The 21,761-nt window shown below is 38.7% G+C and overlaps 2 protein-coding genes across 2 annotated transcripts; one reads left to right on the top strand and one right to left on the bottom strand.

Moving 5' to 3' along the window:
- The first annotated feature begins 310 nt into the window (after positions 1 to 310).
- On the top strand, positions 311 to 2,516 carry lim2.5 (lens intrinsic membrane protein 2.5). Its single transcript, XM_005736053.1, has 4 exons — positions 311 to 485; positions 1,487 to 1,636; positions 1,766 to 1,900; positions 2,455 to 2,516. The coding sequence occupies exons 1-4, from the start codon at positions 311 to 313 to the stop codon at positions 2,514 to 2,516; spliced, it is 522 nt and encodes a 173-aa protein (XP_005736110.1).
- Positions 2,517 to 7,820: 5,304 nt separating this feature from the next.
- Positions 7,821 to 12,575, bottom strand: LOC102215551 (free fatty acid receptor 2-like). Its single transcript, XM_005736052.1, has 2 exons — positions 12,394 to 12,575; positions 7,821 to 9,126 (listed from the first exon to the last, which is right to left on the bottom strand). Exons 1-2 carry the CDS (start codon positions 12,516 to 12,518, stop codon positions 8,205 to 8,207), a joined length of 1,047 nt encoding a protein of 348 aa, XP_005736109.1. The 5' UTR covers positions 12,519 to 12,575; the 3' UTR covers positions 7,821 to 8,204.
- Positions 12,576 to 21,761: the final 9,186 nt, after the last annotated feature.

Genomic DNA, 21,761 nt, shown 5'->3' with positions numbered 1-21,761 from the left:
AGAAGAATGCATTTAGCCTTTCTGATTTAATATAAATGAAGTTTGAATGAATGCAACGCCATAGTGACAGACATGTGGTGGCAACTAGATGTGGGCAGTTTTTGTTTTTACTCTTTCCATCTACTTCTTCAGGGTGTTACTGTCTCTTAAAACCATTCCCTACTTAATAAACATTAACATTATAGCACCAAGCTGTAAAGAAAATTACTATTTTCTTTCCTGCAGCTTTACTCTTGCACCACTGATTCCTATCTTCTTTTTTCTTTTGACAGTGCATAAAGCCTTAACCACAGTCATAGGATCACTCATGATGTACAGCTTCATGGGAGGGGGCCTTTTTTGTGCCATTGTGGGGAACATCCTGTTGGTGGTCTCCACAGCCACAGACTACTGGATGCAGTACCGTCTGTCTGGCAGCTTCGCCCATCAGGGCTTGTGGAGATACTGCATGTCTGGAAAGTGCTACATGCAAACTGACAGCATTGGTAAGTAGGGAATTGTCCTCTACCCAAATTCATTACATTTAAAACTTTGTAAGGAACAGTGATCCTCCCCGGAGACAGTTGTTTATCTGGTCAGAAGCCAACTTTTCTTACTTTTAAGGCGCATCAACAGGATGTTGTTTATACTATTAGAATGAAAGCCCAAGACCAAGTTTATAGCCAACCTCTGTGGTATTTGCTCTAATGTTAGCATGCCAGTATGATCACAGTTACACTGCTGATGCTTAGCACATATAATGGTTTACCTTTTATTCTTAATAAACTTATTTGCATGCTAAAATTGGCCCATCGATGTTTATAATACAAAGGACTGCTGAGGCCCATTCTCATTGGTTATCTGGTGACAGTCTGATAACCAATGAGAGTGGGCAGTTTTGGACATGACAACTGCAGACAATGAAAAATCAGTTTTTCAAATATATAATAGTTTAAAATGATCATTATATCCACTACTTGAACTTTCCGCTTTATCCAACTAATCTATGTCACTCTGAGAACAAAAAGAATAACTTTGGATCCCTGTATTGGTGGCAATAACCCATGATGCCCCTTGGTTTCAGCATTACATCATACTAATGTTTGGCTACCCTAACAGCTGCTGCTGATGTCATAAATGAAATTGGAATAAATTGTATTAATTGCAATTACAACCATACACCGCACAAGGAATCAAAGAGTCAGTACACCAAAATAGATCTCAAATATTTTTAGTAAATATATTAAATTATTAATATATTCCAATGCAAGTTCAAGTTGATTAAAGTTGTCTTTTGTTTTTTTTATTTATATTATGCATTACAATAGAGAAAGTTACAAGTTTATGAGTTATATTTGGAGAGAATCTTATTCTGAACTCAAATTTATCTTTTTTTAACATCTAAAATATATAATAAATACATCTGTAATTTCCTGGGTAGTGCTAGTATGTTGTAGTTCTTCTAGCATACATCTTCATAGTATTTTCTTGTTTTACTCCTCCTCAGCATACTGGAATGCCACTCGTGCTTTTATGATCCTGTCGGCCATGTCATGCTTTGCTGGCATCATCGCAGGAATCCTCTCCTTTGCCCACTTTTCTGCCTTTGAGCGGTTCAACCGATCATTTGCCGCTGGAATCATGTTCTTTGTTTCAAGTAAGTCATTGATGCAGAAAACAATTAACATTTTAACATTTATTAAAGTGATTATTTGGAAACTGATAGTATCATTATTTTTATCATATTAGTATCATATTATGTCTAACTGTGTGTCCACTATACCAGCTCTCTTTGTTCTGCTTGCAATGGCCATTTACACTGGGGTGACTGTGAACTTCCTGGGCAAGCGCTTTGGTGACTGGCGCTTCTCTTGGTCCTACATACTAGGCTGGGTGGCCCTGCTAATGACCTTCTTTGCAGGTTTGTTTATCTAGATGAATCTTAGTATCAATACAGTGATATTTAACAGTTTTTGGAAATGCAGAAAAGCATTGAATAAACCAAAATTACAGCAGGTCTCATTTATTAATTTCTTAATTATAATAACACAAATACATTTGAGTTTTATGAACACTTTCATTTTCTGAAAATGTTATCCATACTTATATATGTTAGAGCTGCTGGATTTCTGAGTTAGTACAGTCTTTACTTGTCAAACTATCCATCATAGCCTCGCCTCTGTCAGTGCGGCCCAGGGTGGCTGTGGCTACAATGTAGCTTGCTATCACCAGTGTGTGAATATGTGTGTGAATGGGTGGATGACTGGATGTGTAAAGCACTTTGGGGTCCTTAGGGACTAGTAAAGCACTATACAAATACAGGCCAAATACAGGCCATGTATATATTTTCTAAATCTTCTACTCCATACACGAAATATATGTCTTACTATCAGAAATCAAAGTCTGTTTGGCATGTTATATTATAGAAATTGTCTCTATGTCTCTTTAAAGATGACTTTTGTTGATGTTTTGCAGGTATATTCTACATGTGTGCCTACAGAATGCATGAGTGCAGAAGAGTGGCTGGCCCACGTTAATGTAATGAGGAAAAAGTGTGTCAGGGCTGCGGAAGACATTAGTTTACATTTAAAGATTGGCACCGTGGTGGAAAACAATAAAATTTGGAAAACTGCATATGTACCAAATGTGTATTTTTTTATTTTTTTATTTTTAAGAAAATGGTCAAGGATAACACAATCCCATTAAACAGCTTAGGATCATAAGCAATAGTAAGATATCCAAATTTAAGCTTGAATATTTTAAAAGATTTCAGATACAGGTCTGTATGTATGAATTGTTAAATATAAGGCTCAAATCCTGATATAATTTCTGTAATTCATAGTAAATTAATATAATAAAATGAAAATGTACATGTGATATCAAATATGATGTAATTTTTACATTTTCGATCTTAGCTAGAGTTGTTGGTCTACGCTTGCAGCCTTGAATCAGTACACCTACACTTCCTAAAAATAATCTTTTCTCTAAAGAAGTAGAAGTTGGAGGAGGAAAAGTAGAAGATAATGGGATCAATGAAAGTGTTGAAACAGCTAAGCAGAAAGGTGTAGTACCTCCACTCTGGGCTTTGTCCCTGGATGTAACCCACTAAATGAGATAAATTGTATGGCAGAACACAAATGAGGAACACAGCAAGAGTCCCTGAGGCCATGCCAATGGCCTTCTGTTTCTGCATCTGGGATATTCTGGACCGGCTGTACAGAATCGAGATGCAGCGCAAGTAGCAGTAAACACAAATAAGAAGAGGTATGAGGCAGAGTACAAAGAAAAACTCCAGACGTACTGGGAGGAGGATCTCCAGCTGCTTTTTTGTGATGTGTTCATAGCACACACTGGAGTTATTGCTAGACAGAGATGGGTGATGCTGGATGATGAAAGCGATACTGCAGTGTGCTGTCGAGATCAGCCAAATAACAGCACTAATAGCAACTGCATACACGGGTTTGTGCAGTTTATGATAAGTGATAGGAAATGCTGCTCCTATGTAGCGGACCACGCTGACTGCCATCAGCAGCAAGGAGCTGGTGTAGATTGTGGAGAAAAAAGCAAAGGATGTGATGGAGCACATGAAATGAGATAAATTCCATTTCATACCAGATGCTGCCTCGTGCATCTTGAGAGGCAGAATGATCAAAAACAGCAGGTCAGAGACAGTCAGATTGAGTAGCAGGATGTCTGTTGGAAGTGGCTTGGAGTGGATCTTGACACTAAACGCATAGAGAGCCAAGAGATTGCAGGGGAAGCCAATCAGGAATGAAATGATGTAAATGAAGAGAATGATCTCACTGCTCACAGTGGACTCCATTATGGACCTAAACCAAAATAAACAACACAGATTAACTTCTTCTTCTTCTATGCTTCTCATACATCTTATACATATACAGTATTATTAAATCTAATATATCAAACCAAACAGTAATGAATACAATAAATTTACAGATGTTAATTGGCAAGTAATGTAGGAATTTTCAAACTTCAGAAAGTGAATGTCTCTAGTTAAACAATGAAGGAAAATCAATGTCTTGCAGTTATGATCAATAGATAATACTAAAGCATCAGTGTTGCTTGCTAAACAATTAACATTTTACGTTAGTATAGATACAGTTATTTAGGAAACTGTGTTTCATTACTTCAATCACTTAGAGGTGCTAAAACAAACGAGGCAGTCAGCTGTCATCAGTAGATGATTTTCAGTAGCAAATAGGATCTTGGTATATTTTTACTTACCAAGCGGTATAATATTTCTCCGATGTCAAAACTTCACAATTAACACTCCGTTCTGTTCTTTTCATCAAAGACCTCCAGTTTCTAATCCAGGTTTAAAGATGAGTTGATATAAAATGTTAGAAGCTTAAAACTCCATGCGACACACTGGGGCACACTACAATGACTAACAGCAGACACCAGTAGGTTAATATTAACTAAAATAAATAACCGCAGCTCATGTTGACTTTCATCTTAGATATGTTAACAAAGGACCTCCTGTCACCAAAATAAATTATTATCATAGTAATTTCCTTCGGGATTAATAAAGTATTCTGATTCTGATTGATTCTGATTTGGATTTCATAAGGCCAGAAGCCTGCATTTATTAGAATTCAAGATATTTTCCATTGCTCCATGAGAAATTTGTGATTTTAGGAGCACTGTGGAGATTACCTATACATGTAGCCTTCAGTATAAAAACAGTTTTTCTTGACTTAAGGAGAGTTTATACTCTCCTTAAGTCAAAGTCACTGGATGTCATGCGTAAGGACTTTACAGCACATAGACTGAAAGAGCTGAAGATTGACGGTCTGCTCTATATCCTGAGTTTATCCCATATACTCCTTGTTATATCAAAACACTAACACTGACCACCAGGGGTTAAAGTGGGGTTTGACAGACGAGAAAAAGATACATAACATAGTGGTTTAATGTGTGGAAAACAAGTAATTTAAAAACAAGTTACTGTAGTTTCTACTGCTAGCTCTACTAGATTTTTTGTTATGTACAGGCTGTAAATTTATCTTATCTGCACTGTGCCCACATCACAGTGATGAGCAGGACAACAGGATGTGTTAAGGATGCAAGGAGGACTGTGGGAAGTGATTTTTTCTTAGTTTTTTAGGAAATATCACCATGCACTCGATATTATGCATTAATCAGCACCTCAGATTTAATTTCTCATTTACTGAAAATACTGAATGCCTTACCAGATTCTTCTTGCCCAGTTTAACCCTTTGCTCAAAGCCAAAGTACATCTGCTGACTTTCTTTACCTTTCAGACTTGTATCTTTATTCTTGTTAGTCAAGAATAATATGTGACCTTAACCAAGCAATTAAAGGTCTCTTTTAAATTTAGAACATTAGAAATACATTTGTGTAAATTATTCAACAAAATATCCAGTTTTATAGTTTCAAAGATTAAACAATACAAAACAATCTGATGGTGGAATATATTTTTATTATAGAACATTTCACAGTCAATCAGGATAACAGTTCCAACTTCTAATACTAATGCGATCCAAGCACGACCACATTAGCAAAGAGGCCACCGAGAATAAAGCTTTTTCAGTAACAATATGACACACACTCAATACCTTTTAATCAGAAATATTACTAACATACACACATTGCCTTCAGACAGCTGTCTGGTGTTATTTCTGAGTGTTATCCAGGTTGCACTGTTCATAGTTTAGCTGGGATCCTTATTTTACCAGAGACCGAATTTTTGTATTCATTTGTCGAGACAAGCGATTCGCTTGAAATAATATAGAGGTATCATGTTGTCACACAGCACAAAGGTCCTGAGTTCAATTCCACCGTCAGGCCAGGGTCTCTCTGTGTGGAGTTTGCGTGGTCTCTCCATTTTTCTGTGGGTTCTCTCTGGGTACTCTGGCTTCCTCCCGCAAACCAAAGACATGCAGTTAGTGGGGTTAGGTTAACTGGTGATTCTAAATTGCCCATAGGTGTGAATGTGAGTGTGAATGGTTGTCTGTCTATGTCTTTGTGTTAGCCCTGTTAGAGACTTGCGACCTGTCCACGGTCAGTGTTGGGGAGTAACGGAATACATGTTACGCATTTAAAATACAAAATATGAGTAACTGTATTCCGTTACAGTTACCGTTTAAAAAGGTGGTATTTAGAATACAGTTACTTTGTTGAAATAAATGGATTACACGGCGGTACTTTCCTGTTTCATATTGTCGCAGGTGAGGACTGTTTCGGTTTTGTTTGACAGCTATGTTCTGTAGTTCCAGGCGGCAGCGTTGCAGTTGCCATGGTTACAGGGGGACGCTCTGCGTGTGTTTCCTGGGTGAGAGAGCGCCTTTTTGTTGTTGTTGTTGTGCTAAGCTAACAGGCAGAATGCTACAGGCATAGCCCTAAAGAATGTAGCCTCATGGGCAGTGTAGTCCGTGCTGCAGGGAGAATGGACTGCCATACTCGTTATGTGTCTGTGAGCGCGAGGTGGGAGAAAAAGGGGAGTGGAAAAGTACGAGTTGTCATCGAGCAAAAACGGGAGCTGGAAGCATGTAAATATAATAATAACCACTGCAGCCAAGAAGAGTGCCTGACGAGCCCAGTGGTAAGTAAGCTATTAAGACTCGACTGTACGTTGGAGCAACCTTTCAACGCTTCTCTCTGTCTCTCACAAGCAGAGTTGACCCAGACAACAAAGTAAAGCCATTTTTTGGCTACAAGGAACCCGTATTAGTCAGAGGTTTACTACGGTTTGGAGCCGCGGACCTTCAGTAATAGTAATAAATCACACAGCAATAGTACATTCACATAGTTGTAAAATGCATGATAATATGTTAAGTAATCCAAAGTATTCAGAATACGTTACTGTCATTGAGTAACGTAACGGAATACGTTACAGAATACATTTTAGGGCATGTATTCTGTATTCTGTAATGGAATACATTTCAAAAGTAACCTTCCCAACACTGTCCACGGTGTACCCTACCTCTTGCCCTCTGACAGCTGGGGCCCTGAATTGGAAGAGAATGGATGAATGGGTGTCAAACGTATTGTGTCTACTTGGCTGACAGCTCTCAGAATATCTTGTTTCAGGAGACAGGTAGACTGGGAAAGGATAACTGGGGGATCTGAATAGACCAAATTTAATCAAACCTATTGAACATCTGCTTATTACTAATTTCACCTTTCAAGTATCTTCAATAAGAAGTAAATTATAGAAGAAGACTGTCGGTTTGACTTAATATGTTCTTGTGTCCTTTATTATTATTATTATTATTATCATTATCATCATCATCATTAACATTATTATCATCATCATCATTAACATTATTATTATCATCATCATCATCATCATTATTGTTTTTTGTTTGTTTTTGTGTCCATGTTCTTTGTTTTCAGCAAGTCATGGCTACACAAACCAAATTAATAATTAATCTAGTGAATTTCCATATGATGCAAAAATAAAGTTCTCAAAAAGTTCACAGCAACTGAATTGAGCATTACCTATAGAATGATAAATTATATTATGTGCACCTCTCTGCATACCAGACCAATTTTCTTTGAACTGCGTGCAGTGGCCATTTACAGTGCTGTGACAGGCAAGTTTCCAGGCAAGCGTTTGATTTTTTTTTTTTTTTTTCCTTTTTTTTCTTAAATGAAAAAAGCGTTTGAGGCTGATTGGCCCTGTTTATGACCTTCTGCGCAGGATTGTTAATGTAAATGAGTGTTTTCAAGATATGTAATATTAAGGTATTCTGCTAATAGTAAAATAAATCAATAGATAGCATTACAGAATAAGAAAAATGCCATCTTTGCTTTAAAAAAATAAAATCAAAAATACATTTCAGTTTTATAAACACTTCTATTTTCATTAACATTTTATTTTGAGTCATTGAACAGTTATGAGGAAGTTCAGATAAACCCTGTACAGCTATTTCAAAAAAAAAAAAATTCTTATGTCTCGCTATCCGTAAACACATTTTCTAAACACATGCAAAGTGACTAGATCAGGTAATGATGCATCAGTTTATATCAAAATGACCTCACTTTTCCACTGTGCAGCACCAGTGTTACGCAACAATGTTTTTTTTGTCTTTTTAATCACCAAAAATAGTTTGTGTGAGTGGGGAGCAGAAAACTTGTGAGAGATTACATACTGCATATTATTTTATCTCTGTAATGTGCACTCAAACAAATATAATCAAACTAAATATGAACAATTACTAATGAAAGGAAATGTTAGTCTAGCTAGAGCTGTTGACATGTCCTTGGAACCGTGAAGGACTGAGCATACAATTCCTGAAAATGAACTTTTCACTTGACAAGCGGAAGATGGAGGAGGAAAAGTAGAAAATGATTGGATCAATACAGGTGTTGAAACAACTAAGCAGCAAGCTGTAGTACCTCCACTCTGGGCTTTGTCCCTGGATGTAACCCACTAAATGAGATAAATTGTATGGCAGAACACAAATGAGGAACACAGCAAGAGTCCCTGAGGCCATGCCAATGGCCTTCTGTTTCTGCATCTGGGATATCCTGGGCCGGCTGTACAGAATCAAGATGCAGCGCAAGTAGCAGTAAACACAAATAAGAAGAGGTATGAGGCAGAGTACAAAGAAAAACTCCAGACGTACTGGGAGGAGGATCTGCTTCTGCTCGTCTGTAAAATGCTCATAGCACCAAGTACTGGAATTATTGCTGGCCAAAGATGGGTGATGCTGGATGACGAAAACAATGCTGCAGTGTGCTGTCGAGATCAGCCAAATAACAGCACTGATAACAATTGCATACACGGGTTTGTGCAGCTTCTGATAGGTGATAGGAAATGCTGCTCCTATGTAGCGAACCACGCTGACTGCCATCAGCAGCAAGGAGCTGGTGTAGATTGTGGAGAAAAAGGTGAAGGAAGTGATGGAGCACATGAAGTTGGGCAGATTCCATTCCATACCAGATGCTGCCTCGTGCATCTTGAGAGGCAGAATGATCAAAAACATCAGGTCAGAGACAGTCAGGTTGAGCAGCAGGATGTCTGTTGGAAGTGGCTTGGAGTGAATCTTAGTACTAAATGCATAGAGAGCCAAGAGATTACAGGGGAAGCCAATCAGGAATGAAATGATGTAAACTGAAAGAATCACTCCACTGTTCACGGTAGATTCCATTATGGACCTAAACCAAAAAAAGAAAAAGAAAAAAAGAACAGATACCAATCACAGTTTAGAAAAAATATACCCCATAATAATAAAATATTTAGCTTTTTTCTGACAATTTAAACACAGAGTAAAAGACAGCTGCCTGTTCAAACGTTCACTGATCAATCACATTGAACAGTATTGAACAATATTGAACAGTTTTATTTCCAACCTGTCTATGTAAATAGTTAAATGCATAAATAAAGAAGTAAAATATGCACCTTAAATATTGCTCAGTTGATACTTTTGATATTTGCATTTTACATTGTGGTGAATAAAATGACTTTTATTCACTTTGATCACTGCCAAAGAAATGAGGCAGTCGACTTTCTGCATCAGCCGTAGAACTTCACCAACTGTAGAATCTTCTGTATTTGGTGTGATAAGGTAAATGTATTTACTCACCAAGCAGAAGAAAGTTTCCAGACTTAACAACTAAAATTCCTTTCTGCAACTTTCATCAAAGACTTTCAGGTTGTAACTCGTGAGTTCAAAGATGAACTGATATAAAATGTTAGAAGCCGGAAACAGTCAGGCTGAAGTCACATGTGACTTCAGCGTGACTAGTACCAGTGGTTAATATTAACTACGATGCAAAACTGCAGCATGTTAACAGTTTGTCTTAGATGGGTTAAGACCTCTTCCTATGTTTTACTCTCCTGTAATCATTTATGAACTTATAATTAGAATTAAAAATGATATAGTTACACCTACAACAAAACTCAGGGAAGAAATAATCATTTTATACATACATTTTTTCCTCCAAGTAGACAATTAATTCATAGTGTTTTAAGATATTTGTGATTCCAGCAGCGCAGGGGAAAATAACATGTAGGCTTTAACCTCTATAGTTCTGTTATCTGTTGCTTAGGAACAGTTTGTCAATGATTTCCTTTTTCCTAAATTGACATCTCTTGCAACAGGAAATAACTATGGTATCAAGTATCTTAAAAATATCACTGGTCCTTTTGCAATCTAGGCTACTTTTTAAAAATGTATCGGTGCTCATGCTTAAGTAGAATAACTTCAGCAGTATATGTAACTGAAATGGGAACAACTGTGTGGAACCTACAATGTAAAGGGCTGGCCATAGCGCAGAAGGTAGAGCAGGCCATCTATTAATTGCAAAGTTGGTGCTTTTGTCCCCGGCATCTCTAGTCTGCATGACAAATATCCCTGGGCTAGACTCAAACTCCAAGTTGCTCTTTGTGGCATCCACTGGAGTATAATGTGTGTGTGGATGGGGCAATGGGGCATGTTGTATAAAGTGCTTTAAGTTCTCAGGTAGAGTAAAAAAGTGATTTAAAAGAACCAGTCCATTTACCACTCAAAACAAATGTCCTCATGTCAGTAGTTTAAAAAATGTTGCAATGCACACCCTGTAGGGGGTAAAAGTCCAGTGCATCAGCAATAGAAAAAAAAAGATACAGTTAGTGTAATTCAGGAAATGTAGTTCTGTTTGTAAGAGTCTATATTGACTTTCAGTCTGATTCATGCTCTTCATGTGTTTTATACTTGAAACAGTAATGGCCAGTTATGAAAATGACTGTACACTTATCGCTGGCTGTATTTCAACCTAAGAGAAGTATGTGGTGTTGCTGAAGGAAATCTTTTACTCTCAGCTGAATTTATTCTTCTCTGGTTCAATGGCTTTCTGAATCAGTGTGTAGATAGGAGGTTACTGTTAGCGACACACCAATGCTGCAACCCTCCACCACAACTTCCTTTTCCAGTTTCACAGAAACATTAAGACGCTTGTATGTACATGTATGTCAAAATTTATAACAAAACAGTAGATCCCAAAGTTAAGGAGCTTGCTTCATTTTCACTTGCTGATTTGGTTGCCTATTATTTCTTTTGGTTAAATGTACTACATTCATTTTTATGGCAGTTTTAGGTTTCTTTATGAGAATGAACACTGCCAAGTGACTGGACTGTATCAATATAAGGAAAACTTGTAGTCAAATATTCCAAAATTACAACAGAACTAGGGCTGGGCGATTGGACAAATATATGGAATATCGTTTTTACAAGGGCGATTGATTGATTTATTTGTCCATGTGTAAATCTGCTCATAATGATGGAGCTAATAGAAGTAGTCAAAAGAAAACATAATATTTGCGATGTTTTAACAGCACCGTCTTTCATCCGTGAACAAATTCTCACGGAAGTGGCACACCGCTTTGGTTACATCCTTAGATTTACCTTTTTCATCCGGTTTAAAGCCAGAGAAATCCCAAATTGGCGACTTTATATTTTTTGGCATTTAGTTCGTCCATGTGTGGAGTTGTTCTGTTTTGTAAACGCGCAAATCAGTCTTTGCATGATTACATTGCTCCGCCCTTTAAAAGTCTGCGTATGTGCCAATATATTGCCCATCGTCGATTATTGGGCTTACGATTGTTTTTACATCATACATACATAAATTTTTACATATCGCCCAACCCTAAGTAGAACAAATTAATTGTGTACCAATTTCAAACAAATCTCAAACATTTCAAATACTAACATCATTTGTTGCCATCAGAAAACACATTTTCTACACAACAGTTTTCTGTGAAACAAAAACTCATGTTTCTGGAGTAGAAACATAAAGCATTAAGAGATATTTCAGAGATATTAGATGGTGATCTACATAGCATCTGCTAAATATCTTACATATCTTATAACAATACCCAAATATTATTAAATAATATATTGAGATCCAACTCTTATCTTATCTACACCACGTCCACTTTACAGTGATAGAGGTGGAAAACAGGATATGCTGAAGATGTAAGCAGATCGTGTGGGATGCGACTATTTTTATTATTATTATTGAGCAAATATCTCCATGTCCTCAGCTGGAAGCAATGAGAGCTTATATATTTTTTTAAAATAATTTAGCCCTGCTAACAGCCACTTCTGGTTATAGCTTCCTTCACATTTGAGAGTTTTATCTTTATAATACCTGCTAAATATTTGACCCTATTGCAATTAAAGACCTTTTTTGAATTCAGAGCATTAGAAACAAATTTGTGCAAATGTATTTAACAAAAACATACACTTCCATAGCTCCAGAGATTAAACAACAGTACAAACAACCTGATGCTGGAATATATTTTTGTAACAGAACATTTCACATTTAATCAGGAAAACAGTTCCCATGAGCAAGAATCACATCAGCAAAGAAGAAATTGAGCATAAACCTTTTTGAATAACAATATGACATACACACAAAAATGTAATCAGAAGTGTTACTTACATACACACATAACCGTTGCCTTTAACTTCCTGTTCTGTGTTACTTCGCAGCGGGTTCTCGGCATCATGCTGGCTTTCCGTCACTCTTTTCCGCTCTCTTTCTTTCTCCCCTGTCAGTCTGTGCATGTGTTTTGTGGGTATAGTGTTTACCTTTCCTCAGTGGTTGCTCAGCTGATCTGAATCACCTGCAGCTAGTTGAACAATCAGGCCGGCTACTTAATGTTGGAGCAGACACTCAGTCATTGCCAGATCTTTGTGTCAGGTGGGTACATAACTCTTTCTGTGTCTCTGTGCAGACCTTTCCATGTTTGCCTGAGGCCTGTGAGCTTTATACTTCAGAGTGTGTGTGTGCCTTGGAAACCCATAATACCTTCGCTGCCACTTAGGGACCTTAAAATGCCTCACTGATTACATTATTTTTTTCCTCAAACAAACCTGTAAATAAACCTTTTGAATTCTTTCCAGTGCTCAGCATGTGGGCTTCTGTCGGTCTCCATGACTCCAAGTTGTGAAATAGATAGTTTGGCTGGTATCCTTATTTTACCAGTGAACGCATTTCTTTCATTTATTGAGACAGAGATGAATATGCACAGTAGAATTCTTTGAAATAATGCAGTCCATATAAGTAGATATATAGGTGTCAGTCAAGCAGCCACAGCTCAGAATATTTCCCTTCAGAAGGCAGGAGGATAGAGTTACTGTGGGACCTAAAAAGGCCAAATTAAAATATACCTGTTGAACTGCCAGTCTTGTGTGGTTGCAATCAAGCCCCCCTTTGAGTTTTTGGGTTGGTTCTCTGGTTGCTATCCAGCAGTGACTATCCTGATGGTTCTGGTTACGACAGTGCTGCACCTGTTATCTTTAATCCCCTTGCTGATTGCCGCTGTGTCAGAGATTTACAGTCAGGTGAGTAAACAACACTGAGACACTTAAGATTGACAACGTGCGGCACGGGTGAAAAGCCCAGAGCAAATCACACCGAACTGCAGTATTTGTTTATTTTTATAGGTTACATCGTCAATATGCAAATATAATCACATTTCCTGTTACGCAGGTCCTGATGCTGTCTGAGTATAAGCTGTGTGTAAGCTGTGTGTGTGTGTCACAAAGTATGTGTGTTGCAAGTCAATTTCTAAGAATAATATAATGCAAGTCAGCCTCTGCGGATATGTATTTCTGTACTGGTCTCTTGTCAGTGTCACAGGGTCAGTTTCCTGTTTCTACAGAAAACTGTCTCTGGTGAAATATGTGTAACATAACTTTTGAAGCATAAGCAAATAAAACAATAAAAACTCCCTAACACGCTGCAATAGACTCTAGGATCTGGTCCTTAGCTCGGTCCCATACAGCAAGTGTTCAAGATGTGCTCGAGGGTCCCTGTCCCTGAACAAAGGCGACAGGCTGGCTACTCAACCTTGTACCATGAGAACATCTGGGAAGCAAGTCAAACTTCCTGGATGAGGAATTTAATCCTCTGGGGGTTACATGAGCAGATATCTTGCCAGCTGACATTTTGCTTCATTGCCTGCTCCCACTTTATCAGAATAAGTGCACCTCCTCAAGAACTAGTTAACATCTTTCCTTCTTGTTGACCAGGACTGAAGGAATGCTCCCAATACCAGCACTGCCTCTTCTTTCTTCCATCTCCTCTCAGTCTTGCTTGGACAGCAAGACTGGGAGGAAATGGGACTATAGTCATGGGCACCTCATATATGAGCGAGGGCCAGATAATTCATGAGAGAATCTGCTGCTAAACCCATGGCTTGAACTGCCCAGGGAGACCAGACCTGTCTATCACCTTCATCCACCCCTTGAGTTTGATGCTGGTTGCCGTGATAAAATCTGTCCTTTAAACTGCATCTGAAGACCTTACTAAAGCTCTTTGTTTTGTTTTGTTTTGTTGTTTTTCTAAAACAGATGTAATCTGTTTTCCTAGCTTGAAGTGGAATCGGTCTGTGACCCTCTGTTTCTTCAGGGCCAATAACTGGTGGGTTTGAAGTGCCCAGGACATGAGCCTTTCTAACTATGGAGGAGCCACTTGGTCCCTGGCACGGCTCTGATGGATGGTTGCCTTATTCCCAACTCGCTGAAAATGCAGACGATAACAGATGAAAAAAAATCATAACTGAAACTTGTACTGGAGAAATAACTCTTGGAAACAGGAGTACTGAAGGGTGAGGTAACCAGTGTTGGGGAGTAACAGAATAACGGTGTTACGTATTTAAAATACAAAACATGAGTAACTATATTCCGTTACAGTTACTATTTAAAAAAGGTGGTATTCAGAATATGGTTACTTTCTTGCAATAAATGGATTACACAGCGGTCTTTTCCTGTTTTATATATTAGGCTATGCCCTCTCTATCTTTGGTAATTTCACGCATCGCTGGAAACCCAAACGAAACATGCAATAAGAGGCTCTAATGCCTGTGTCTCAATCATGTGGCTCATGTCACCTCTATTTGTGGCCTAATGATGTGAAGAAATAAGACTCGACTGTACACTGTGTTCGTGTTTTTCTCCAAAAGAATTAGTTCCGTTGGAGCAGCCTTTCAACGCTTCTCTATCTCTTGCTAGCAAAGTTGACCCAGACACAAGTGCACAAGCACAAGCACACAAGACGAGAGACCACCGAAATAAAACGGGAAGCAGACAGACACAAAGACACAAACTGTCCCCCAGCCTTCCCTGAGTGCTGCCAGGGTCTCTCACTTGCTCACTCTGTGTTCATGTCATGGTTGGCACTCATTCCGAGTCCGTGCCCAGCACCCCTGAGAATTGTCACCCACCTGTGTCTGATGAGCTATTGATACTGTTACAAACTAGGAGAAGCGCTCAACACCTTCTTTGCTTGGTTTGGGTCCAAGGGTCTGTGGTCAACCCTGCACGCATCAACTGTCAGGGATCCTCACCAGGCTGTTCAACCTCTGCCTGACTAATGCCACCGTTCCCAACTGTCTGAAGGTCTCCACCATCATTCCCATCCTCAAAAAGACTGATATAGACAGCCTCAATGACTACATACCCATAGGCCTCAAGTCTGTAATCCTGAAGTGTTTTAAACAGATGGTATCACAGCACATCAGAGACTGCTTACATCCCTCTCTCGACCCCTACCATTTTGCTTACAGAGCAAACCTGTCCACAGAGGATACTGTCACCCTTCACAAAGTGTTGAACCAAATGGAGAACAGGAAGAGTTATGTGAGGGTGTTCTTCATGGACTACAGCTCAGCATTCAACACCATAATCCCAGACACCAAACTGTACCACCTCCACATCCCCTTGCAACCTGCTCATATTACATCATAAGCGCTGACAAGGTGGAAAAGAAGTCAAAATCTGAAGCCAAGACTGTTGAGTGTTTTGAGGGTTTTTTTGCGAAGTTGTCTCCCTCGAGTTTCTTAACAGTTGCAACAGCTCCCTCGGTTTGTTATGACACAACATTGATGTGTCAAATTAATACTAAGGTAACTTTTGTGCCCTGCACTTTTGTGCCCTGCACAAAATACAAGATTTACAGGTGATAGTTTGTTTAAGCCAGCTATGTAGCACTTACATTTCTGTTAATGATGAACTATTTTTTGGTTCTTCTAATCACACATCCAGGTTGAAAATACATGTACTTTGTCTGTGCCTGGCAGCAGTGTAAGGTGAGGGATTTCCTACACATAGATGTGATTGAGCTGAACCTTTGAAAGAGACGTTACTACTTTCAAGAAGTTAAAAAAAAAGCTGCTGAAAAAAAGTTATCTTCTGCCAAAAAAATGATTTGCAGTATTTGCCAAGATATTATTGTTTGTATTGAGAAGGATGTAAAAGACTTGTTGGTCTATAATGTATTACATTGTATTTTAGAGTATGTACAGTAATGCAGTAATAAAGATACTCGCAAAACAGGCAATTTCTTTAATATATATAACCCCTTCATAAATCTTGTAGACTGCAGACTATTTAACAATATGAGCAAAGATATTAGACATAATAGACACATAGATGCACTGGGAACCAGACTGTCACTTTGATCCATACTGTAACACTCACCTGGAATTCATCGAAAATTCATCAACCAGCTATCAGCCAACCATTCATTAACCAGCATGCGTTTATTCACCAAAAATATTTATTAATCAAATAGATATAACTTTTTTTTTCACTGCCTCCCCCCAAAAAATGTTCACTTTAATTCAGTGAAAGGTGAAGCTTTAGTGACAGTTTTAAGTTTTCATCAAAAAACAAAGAAATAAAGAACTCTACTAATTCTTAAAACCCACAAATGCCATTCACTAAAAACGAAGCTTATCATATTGCTCAAATAAAATCTAAACCTGATAACTAGAGTAGGTTGCAGTGCCATTGCCTCAAATTTGATGTGTGTACAAAAAGGGTGGTTTTTGGTCAATCGGGGCATCCCTTTTTATAGATAAGTAGAAGAATCGATGAGTTTAGAGTTAAAGAAGTTTAAGAAGGCTGCAGGGGTTGTTTTACATTTTAATTTTGCAAATCAAAACAGAAGAGCAAGGATATGGTAAAGTATTCAATGTCTTAAAAATAAACGGTTACGGTATGCCTTTTGTTCCATCAAATGTATTTAATTAGTTAGATAGACAGTCTGAAGATAAAAGAGGAGAAAACCAACACTAACTACCAATTAAATCTGTCAGATAATTATTAAATCCATTGTAAATTGCAACTGTGTTTCAGTGATGGTTTGGTGTCTTGGACTTTAACACAGTGTACAGTGTAACTTCGACTACAAGCAGGCACATGGCATGATTAAATCCATACCTGATTATCAAGTTCAAAAGTTATTCCAGAAGACACAGTGGGAAGAAGTCCTTTACTAGCATACCAAAGACAGCATGATGAAAAATTTGCATTTTAGTCATGATTTACCTACTGATGGCTACTATAGGATGAGTAAAGAGGTTTGTCAAATGTGACTTGTGTGTGACATTTTATATCAGTTCACCTTTGAACTCACAAGTTACAATATGAAAGTCTTTGATGAAAGATACAGACAGAATTTTTTTTTTTTTTTGGTTGTTAAGTACACACATTTACCTTGTAAAACTAAATATAGCAGATCCTATTTACTATTGAAATTCTGTAGCTGGTTCTGAGAGCTGCCTGCCTCATTTGTTTGGGACTGATCAGCAGTCAAAGCCATAAAAGAACATTTTCCTAAAGAACTTTATTCACACCGGTATAAAATGGAAATCGTAACACCAAATGAAGTATTTTGACTAAAGCAGGGGTCGGCAACCTTTCTGATGACGAGTGCCATCTAAAATTTCCTCAGAAGTCAATGTGCCATATGATTGCATTAGCAATAAATTGAATAACATTATATAAGAACACACTATATAGAACAACTTTACAGAATTATATTTGTTCGCAGATGTTGGCAGCTTAGTTATCAGCTATTTTGAAACGAAAAAAAAAAGGACACTTTTTATCCATAACAAGAACTCCATAACAGCAATTGAACTGTACAACAGAAAATGCAAATACTATTTATGGTCTCCTCTGGCATTAACTCTGCCAGAGACAAATCCAGCTGCTGATTGAAGCTTTCTGGTTTGATCAGAAAAGAAAACATTGGTCCATACACCTGAAAGTCCCAAAAACCCATTGTGAATTCTGTCTCGAGTCTGCGGATGTATTTCCGTGGTGCTGATGTTGCGCTGAGTGGAAAGCTCCTAAAGCAGTTGAAGTGTTGGAAATTTCAACAGCACTTGAAAAAACTGCAAGCTGGCAATGTCCCTCTCACTGGTAGGCTAAAGTTATTTTTATCCAATTACAAGTTGAATCTGGTAGTTGGGGTTGTTAGCTAAAATACCATCATTATGAAGCGGCACAACTAATGTGTTTATGTGAGCTAATTTGTGATGTGCACCGCTGGCCTGGCAATTTATTTTTAAATGCGCCTTCTCAGATTAATTCATTGCGTGTCGTGCCCAGGGCTGGACTGGAACAAAAAATGGGCCCGGGCATTTTGACTAGAGACCGGCCCACCAGGTATTATAGGAAACGCCATAAAGCCTTTGAATGAAAACGAAAACTGTTGTTACAGTAATGTACACTATCTTGTTAGTATTTATGTATGATTTCTAAACATTTTACCACTGATGACCACTTTGGTTGTAAGATTCAGATAATTATTTATTAAAAGCTAGACATTTTAAATGAGAATAAGAAAGAAAAGTATTTCTTTGTGCCCCCCTTTCCCTGTTAATACCCTACCTGGCCCCCTGGCAAAACTTTGCTAGACCCGCCCCTGCACAGTTACCAGCTGTCAGCTACTTAGAAAAGGATCCTGGTGTTATTTGTCAGTTTCATGATTGAAGTAGCAACAGGAGAGGGAGGAGGAGAGAATGAGAGAAGAAGATGCAGCTGACAGCGTAAAGACGCAGAATAACTCCAGCTTTGTGTTTTTTTCATTCTAGTTGAAGTACGGGACAAACTGAATTCCTTCTCAGCTCAATACGGAATGCGTTATATTTTCTCTGAATACGGAACGATTCTGTTTTTTATGGGTCGGTTGGCAACTCTACTAACTAACCTTATGAATTAAAAAAAGGTCACTATCAGTAACATCATAGCACCCACCCAGCTGTATAGAAACTCCGTCATGCTAACTAGTACGCAGTACGAGTTATTGTAACTGATTGTAAAAAGTCAGCACAACGAAAATAAACTCCACCTAAACTTGGTTTATATCTGACCCAGTGTCACAGTCCTGGGTTGGTGACCCAGTGTTTTGAGTTTCTTGTGTCTCTGAGTTTTTGTACTTTTATCTTAGTTCTCTTTGTTGCCCCAGTTTATTGTATAGTCTAGTGTGTTAGTTTGGCTTTCTTGTATTCTGTTTAGTTTTCTCAGTATTGTTGTTCTCTGTTTCTTAGTTGCTCTGTCTCCCCTAGTCAAGTTCGCGTCTCTGTGTTAGACTTCCTGTTTTACTTTGAAGGTCTGTGTCTTATGTGAATGTGTTCTGCTTTGCTTCCTTGTCTCGTCAGTTCTGATTTCTCCCAGCTGTGCCCTCCTTCTGTGTCTCATTCCCCTCGTTACTTCCCAGTGTATTTAAACCCTGTGTTTCTCTGAGTCAGTGTCGTGTCATCCCTCATGCTGTGTGATCCTTTTTGTGCCTCTCTGTGGAACGTTAGGTTATATTCTCTAGTGATGGGCAGATGAAGCCTCATGAAGCACTGAAGCTTTTCATCCAATTGGTTCACCCCAACGCGAAGCTTCTTGAAGCTTCATTTGCTCTAGCAGGACACCTACTGGACGTAAAAATATTCGTTGGCATCTTGAAGCTTCATTTGCTCTAGCAGGACACCTACTGGACGTAAAAATATTCGTTGGCATGAATTTGAAGAGTGTGGCATTTTGCACACAGCCTGTAAATGTCAACAACAAAAGGAGTGTGTAAAACATCTATATTGTAGTGATGGCAGTATACTGTGTATATTTATGCTGGCAGTATGGAAAATGATTATTTGGAAATGCCTAAAATGGAAATGATCATTTACTGTGAGGTGAGGTGTGGACAGTGGTTGTGCTTTTGTAACATTGAGGCAAGGACAGTGATTAGTGTTTAGGGGACACATCATTGGTTTTTATTTAAAAACAACAGTTTCTCCACTGTGGCAGGTCGTAGGCGATTTCTTTTTTTTCCAAACTGTTTCTAACTCTCTCCAAACTGTCTCTAACTCTCACTAACCGCAACTCTCCATCAAACGCCCACATTTTGAATGGGGTCTGAGGGGTTTATATCGCTGTCATAGCTCGCGGCAAAGTTCGAACCGCTTCCTGAACCAGTCACGTGGTACAGCTGGGCAGCGAGGCTTCGGACGTCATCATTTTCAGCTCCTCCCATAAATGAAGCAAGCCTCGATACGCGCTTCGCGGAAACGCCCCCTCCATTACTCGACACACGCTTCGAAGCCTCGATACAGAACGTCACATCACTAATATTCTCCCAGTCTAGGTTAGTTCTTCATTAGTTGTATCTTTTTCCTGCATCTACAATAAACTGCCCTTTTGAGTTCATTCCAGTGTTGCGAGTCCTGCATTTTGAGTCCTCACCTCCTGCCTGCACACAGCGATTCATGACACCCAGATAGACTGCAGGTCATAACTTCTTACCTGAAGTTCAGTTCACCTGATACTCAGACCGGCGGCCGCCTTGGGTCTCTCCTCCTCCTGCCTCCGCTTTCCCTCATCCACCTGCAGGCCTCTGTGGCAGCTCCGGCATAGCTACCACCAGTTATTTACACATCGGCCAGCATCTGGCCAATCCAACACCTTTCATTGTTCATACCGTTACAAAGAAATAAGATTATCGGCCCATAAAAATGAAAATGCCCGATTGCCAGTCCTATGGTTGGGCCATCAGTTAACCCTTTACGTGCCAGCTGTGGCACACGTGCCCAGGGTTGTCTGCTTGTTCTCACTACAACTAAAATGCGACAGCAAACGTGCTCTAGTGTGAACGCTCAAAGCGGCCCGCATGCGCAAAAGAAGACTTCACACACAACGCGCTCTGTTTAGACCCAGAGCAAAGAGTATTGTTTGACTCATGGCCCTTAATATAAAGACTTCGGACTTTACGTTTTTTCCCAATTTTTGCTTTAAGTTATTTTGTTATTTACACAATAATGTAAATAACCTAATAATGATCCTTATTGCTGTTTTAGAGAGGAGCGGTGCTTCAAAGGATAGTTGCAGATTTCTGTCAGAATCTGCAGATTATACAGTACAAAGAAAATGTTCACGTTGTCTTCCCAACAGTTTCACTGGATGGCCAGGAAGCGTTCACGATGTCTTATCGGCTGCTTCTCTGGTGCTGATAATTGGCATCTGTCTTGTGTCAGTGACGGTGGCGGTAGGGGATTCTCTGGCTGGCTGGAGCAGCATCTAATAACCAACTCGCAAAATAAAACAAAATAAAAGCAAAACAACAAACATGAAAACACCAGACATTGAATTTGAATTTGAACATTATGATACAGACTTATAATTTGTATCAATGTTTTTTCGAAATTCCAGAGGGAGTGTTCGCCTGGGGTGCCAAACAGGCTAGGACCACCACCGCCTCATCCTTTTCTTTTTATTTTCCATCCTTAAAAATGTTTTTTGACACCCTTCCAATGACTACATTTCTGATAAGTCTTTAGCAAACAACAGATGGATCAACAGAAGAGCCAGATGCATTTACCAGGTCGTTAAGTCAGTTTTTTCCTGTTTCTTAATTAAACGACTTTCAGATACTGTTTACCTGCTGTAAATAGTCTTTTTTAGGTCTTCAAAGTTATTACACAAATGCACGCACTGGAGAAACCACAAAATGAAATGAAATGGGTCGAGCAC

This window comes from Pundamilia nyererei, unplaced genomic scaffold (assembly GCF_000239375.1).
Source record: "Pundamilia nyererei isolate P.nyererei 1_Seehausen unplaced genomic scaffold, PunNye1.0 scaffold00067, whole genome shotgun sequence".
Lineage (NCBI taxonomy): Eukaryota > Metazoa > Chordata > Actinopteri > Cichliformes > Cichlidae > Pundamilia > Pundamilia nyererei.
The sequence above is the reverse complement of the archived record's forward strand: the minus strand, read 5'-3'. Positions and strand labels throughout refer to the sequence as shown.

Coding starts and splice junctions, on each gene's coding strand:
- LOC102215551 (XM_005736052.1), bottom strand. CDS start 12,518: ATGCACAGACTGACAGGGGAGAAAGAAAGAGAGCGGAAAAGAGTGACG. Junction 9,127..12,393: donor GGCAACGGTTATGTGTGTAT/GTAAGTAACACT, acceptor TTTTTGGTTTAG/GTCCATAATGGAATCTACCG.
- lim2.5 (XM_005736053.1), top strand. CDS start 311: ATGTACAGCTTCATGGGAGGGGGCCTTTTTTGTGCCATTGTGGGGAAC. Junction 486..1,486: donor CATGCAAACTGACAGCATTG/GTAAGTAGGGAA, acceptor ACTCCTCCTCAG/CATACTGGAATGCCACTCGT. Junction 1,901..2,454: donor GCTAATGACCTTCTTTGCAG/GTTTGTTTATCT, acceptor GATGTTTTGCAG/GTATATTCTACATGTGTGCC.